The 4,927-nt window shown below is 47.5% G+C and overlaps 1 protein-coding gene across 2 annotated transcripts in view; it reads left to right on the top strand.

Moving 5' to 3' along the window:
- pick1 (protein interacting with prkca 1) overlaps positions 1-4,927 on the top strand; it is a 43,393-nt gene that overhangs the window by 32,753 nt on the left and 5,713 nt on the right. For both annotated transcript variants that reach the window (XM_043680005.1, XM_043680004.1), the window contains exons 11-12: positions 4,123-4,173; positions 4,586-4,730. In XM_043680005.1, coding sequence (XP_043535940.1) covers positions 4,123-4,173; positions 4,586-4,730 — 196 coding nt within the window. The remainder of the gene's footprint in view (positions 1-4,122; positions 4,174-4,585; positions 4,731-4,927) is intronic.

Genomic DNA, 4,927 nt, shown 5'->3' with positions numbered 1-4,927 from the left:
ATGAGGGCAGAGTGGTAGATGTGATCTATATGGACTTCAGTAAGGCGTTTGACAAGGTTCCCCATGGGAGACTGATTAGCAAGGTTAGATCTCATGGAATAAAGGGAGAACTAGCTATTTGAATACAGAACTGGCTCAAAGGTAGAAGACAGACATTGGTGGTGAAGGGTTGTTTTTCAGACTGGAGGCCTGTGACCAGTGGAGTGCCACAAGAATTGGTGCTGGGTCCTCTACTTTTTGTCATTTACATAAATGATTTGGATGTGAGCATAAGCGATATAGTTAGTAAATCTGCAGATGACACCACAATTGGAGGTGCAGTGGACAGCGAAGAGGGTTACCTCAGATTACAACAGGATCTGGACCAGATGGGCCAATGGGCTGAGAAGTGGCAGATGGAGTTTAATTCAGATAAATGCGAGGTGCAGCATTCTGGGAAAGCAAATCTTAGCAGGACTTTTACAGATAATGGTAAGGTCCTAGGGAGTGTTGCTGAACAAAGAGACCTTGGAGTGCAGGTTCATAACTCCTTGAAAGTGGAATCGCAGGTAGATAGGATAGTGAAGAAGGCGTTTGGTATGCTTTCGTTTATTAGTCAGAGTATTGAGTACAGGAGTTGGGAGGTCATGTTGCAGCTGTACAGGACATTGGTTAGGCCACTTTTGGAATATTGCGTTCATCTCTGGTCTCCTTCCTATCGGAAAGATGTTGTGAACTTTGAAAGGGTTCACAAAAGATTTACAAGGATGTTGCCAGGGTTGGAGGATTTGATCTCTAGAGAGAGGCTGAACAGGTTGGGGCTGTTTTCCCTGGAGTGTGGGAGGCTGAGGGGTGACTTTATAGGATAAATAGACAAAGTCTTTTCCCTGGGGTCAGGCAGTCCAGAACTAGAGTGCATAGGTTTAGGATGAGAGGGGAAAGATATAAAAGAGACCTAAGGGGCAACATTTTCATGCAGAGGGTGTTACGTATATGGAATGAGCTGCCGGAGGATCTGGGGGAGGCTGGTACAATTGCAATATTTAAGAGGCATTTGGATGGGTATATGAATAGGAAGGGTTTGGAGGGATATGGGCCGGGTGCTGGCAGGTGGGACTAGATTGGGTTGGGATATCTGGTTGGCATGGACGGGTTGGACCAAAGGGTCTCTTTCCATGTTGTACATCTCTATGACTGGAAAATTGCCAATGTAACACCCTTATTCAAGAAGGGAAACTGACAAAACCCAGCTAACTATAGATCAGTTACCTTAACGTATGTCATTGGGAAGAAGTTCCAATCTATTGTAATGGGATGCAATAATAGAGTACTTAGAAATACATAATCAAACAGAGGCAATACACCTTCATGAAGGGGAAATCATGTCTCACAAGTTAATTACAATTCTTCAAGCTGGTAAGAAGCAGGGTAAAGAAAGGGGAAGCTGTAGATGGAATACATTTGATAGGGTACCTTGAGATAAGGCGACATAATAACTGCCCATGGTGTTGGAGGGGAGTTTATTCGCATGGATAGAGGATTAGCTCATTAATGGATGATAGCGGGTTAGGATAAGGGGGATATTTTCACAATGACGTCACTAGTGGATCAGTGCTGAGGCTATTATTACTTACAATATGTATTGATGATCCAGATGAGGCAAGTGGATGAACTATAGCCAAGTTCACAAAAATGCGTGGAAAGGCAAGGGATGCGGGACACACCAAATTTCTGCAGTGGGCTGTAGACAAATTATGTGAATGGGCAGAAACTCGGCAGAAGGAATATAATGTGGGAAAAAGTGATATTATGCATTTTGGCAGATATTGTTAGTCATAGAGATCTATAGCACGGACTCAGACCCTTCAGTTCAACTCATCCATGCTGACCAGATATTCTAAACTAATCTGGTCCCATTTGCCAGCACTTGGCCCATATCCCTCTAAACCCTTTCTATTCGTATACCCATCCAGATGCTTTTCAAATGTTGTAATTGTACCAGCCTCCACCACTTCCTCTGGCAGCCTATTCCATACACGTACCACCCTCTGAAAAAGTTGCCCCTTAGGTCCCTTTTAAATCTTTCCCCTCTCACCTTAAACCTATGCCCTTTAGTTGTGGACTCCTCTACCCCAGGGAAAGACCTTGTCTATTTATCCTATCCATCCGCCTCATGATTACTTAGTGTGGAAGCAGGCCCTTCGGCCCAACAAGTCCACACCGACCCTCCGAAGAGCAACCCACCCGGACCCATTCCCCTACATTTACTCCTTCACCTAATACTACGGGCAGTTTAGCATGGCCAATTCACCTAACCTGCACATTTTTGGACTGTGTGAGGAAACCCACGCAGACACGGGGAGAATGTGCAACCTCCAAACAGACAGTTGCCTGAGGTGGGAATTGAACCCAGGTCTCTAGCGCTGTGAGGCAGCAGTGCTAACCACTGTGCCACCCCAATGATTTTATAAACCTCTGAGGTCATTCCTCAGCCTCCGATGCTCCAGGGAAAACAGCCCCAGCCTAATTATTTAAATGGAGAGAGACTGCAGAAAGCTACAGAGTAGAGGGATTTGGAAATTGTCTTGCCTGAATCACGAAAAGCTAACTTCCAAATTTACCAGGAAACAGAGAAGGCAAATGGAATGTTGGCCTTTATTTCAGAGGGAATGGAGTAAAGAAGTAAGGAGGTCTTGTGAAAACTATGCAAGACACTAGTCAGACCACAGCTGAAATATAGTGAACAGTTTTATTATCTTTGTCTGAGGAAAGATATACTGACATTTAAGGCAGTCCAGATGAGGTTCTCTCGGATGACACTGTTTATGGAGGGACTCGAGGAGAAGTTAATTAGATTGGGCCTGTACTCGCTGGAATTTAGAAAACTGAGAGTCAACTTTTTCAATACAGAAAAGGGGCTGACAGGGTGGATAAGGAGGGAATGCTGCACTGTCGGAAGGTCGGTGGCTGTCGTAGGGTCAGTGCTGAGGGAGTGCTGTGCTGTCGGAGGGTCGGTGGCTGTCGGAGGGTCGGTGGCTGTCGGAGGGTCGGTGGCTGTCGGAGGGTCAGTGCTGTGGGAGCGCTGAACTGTCGGAGGGTCAGTGCTGTGGGAGCGCTGAACTGTCGGAGGGTCAGTGCTGTGGGAGCACTGAACTGTCGGAGGGTCAGTGCTGTGGGAGCGCTGCACTGTCGGAGGATCAGTGCTGAGGGAGTGCTGCACTGTCGGAGGGTCAGTGCCAAGGGAGTGCTGAACTGTCGGAAGGTCAGTGCTGAGAAAGTGCTGAACGAGTGCTGCAGTGTCAGAGGGTCAGTGCTGAGGGAGTGCAGCACTGTCGGAGGGTCAGTGCTGAGGGAGTGCAGCACTGTCGGAGGGTCAGTGCTGAGGGAGTGCTGCACTGTCGGAGGGTCAGTCCTGAGGGAGTGCTGCACTGTCAGAGGGTCAGTCCTGAGGGAGTGCTGCACTGTCACAGGGTCAGTACTGAGGGAGTGCTGCTCTATTGGAATTACCACGTTTTGAATGAACATTTGAGCCTTAAATTTCCATCCTGTCTGCTTTCTCAGGTAGATGTACAAAACTCCAGGAAGAGTGGGATGTTTCCCCAATTTCTCGAAACAACTATTAACTCCACAATCACAATCACTGAAATGGACATATGATTCTCCTAAAACACTGACTACGTTTGTAAATGCTGTAAAGTGCAGTGGAAAGTCTGGAGTTGGGTGTTGTTCACTTTGAGAATTTGGATATTAAGTCTGGGAATCAGGGACTTTAGTTAAATGGGAGGGATACAGGTGTCTATGGGAGAGGATGGGAATTAACTGGGAAGGATTGGATATAAAAAGGGAGGAGATGGAGTTATAAATGGGAGAGACGTGGGCATAAAATGGGAGGGGATTGGAATTAAATAGGAGGGATGTGGATTTGAAGGGAATGGATTGTGGGTTTAAATGGGAGGGATGTGGACAAAATGGGAGGGGATTAGGTTCAAGTGCGGGAATAGGGACTCACATAGGAGGGGATGGAGATATAAGTGGGAGAGATGTGGGTATGATTAGGAGGGATGGAAATATAAATGGAAGGTGTTGCAGATATGAGGAAGGAATTGCTGCTTTCCCTGACTCAGTCTCCCTTTTTCCTTGCAGTCATATTGCTTGAAGGTGAAAGAGATGGATGATGAAGAATACAGCTGCATAGTGAGTGAACCCTGCCCACTCTCTCTGAGCGCTGCCTGAAGCAGTTGTGAGTGGCTGCTGTTATTAGTTGCCGCTGACTTGTACACAGCTGATCAGGACTCGATACAACACTGACAGGGGCTGAGGTTGTGTGTTCACTCCAGCTGGGTGCACAGGACACTCCAGTCCTGAGGCAACTCCAGGATGGGGTTTGGGCACTCTCGGGGGAAATTGGGAGAGTGATCTTGTTTGATCGTTGTGGGACAATCTCTGATACTGAAGCTTGTGGGTTCAGTATCCTCCCTCCTCCCATGTTGTGACCTGATGTTGTGCTGCTGTGGTCCAGTGAATGGTTGTGGTGTACTGCAGTCTCTGTTTCTCTATTTAAGTTCTTTCTCTTCCTCCCATCTCCCCTGCTCATTGTCGTGGCCAGGCTCTGCAGGAGCCTCTGTACCGAGTTGGCACAGGAAACTACGAATACCGCTTAATCCTCCGCTGTCGTCAGGAGGCCCGAGCACGTTTCGCCAAAATGAGGAAGGATGTTTTGGAGAAAATTGAACTTTTGGACCAAAAACATGGTTAGTTTTAACTTAGTTAACGTGTACAGATTGTTCAGTGATCGGTCCTCCTGAGCCTGGAGGTGTCAGGATCAGGCCAGTGATAGCATGGGGTCAGCTTGGCAGAGTGGGGTCAGAGGTTGCTTGGAGAGGGGTCAGGGGTTGGCGGGGTGGGGTCAGGTTGGCAGAATTGGGTCAGGGGTTGGTGGGGTGGGGCC

Source organism: Chiloscyllium plagiosum, chromosome 39, assembly GCF_004010195.1.
Source record: "Chiloscyllium plagiosum isolate BGI_BamShark_2017 chromosome 39, ASM401019v2, whole genome shotgun sequence".
Classification (NCBI taxonomy): Eukaryota; Metazoa; Chordata; class Chondrichthyes; order Orectolobiformes; family Hemiscylliidae; genus Chiloscyllium; species Chiloscyllium plagiosum.
The sequence above is the reverse complement of the archived record's forward strand: the minus strand, read 5'-3'. Positions and strand labels throughout refer to the sequence as shown.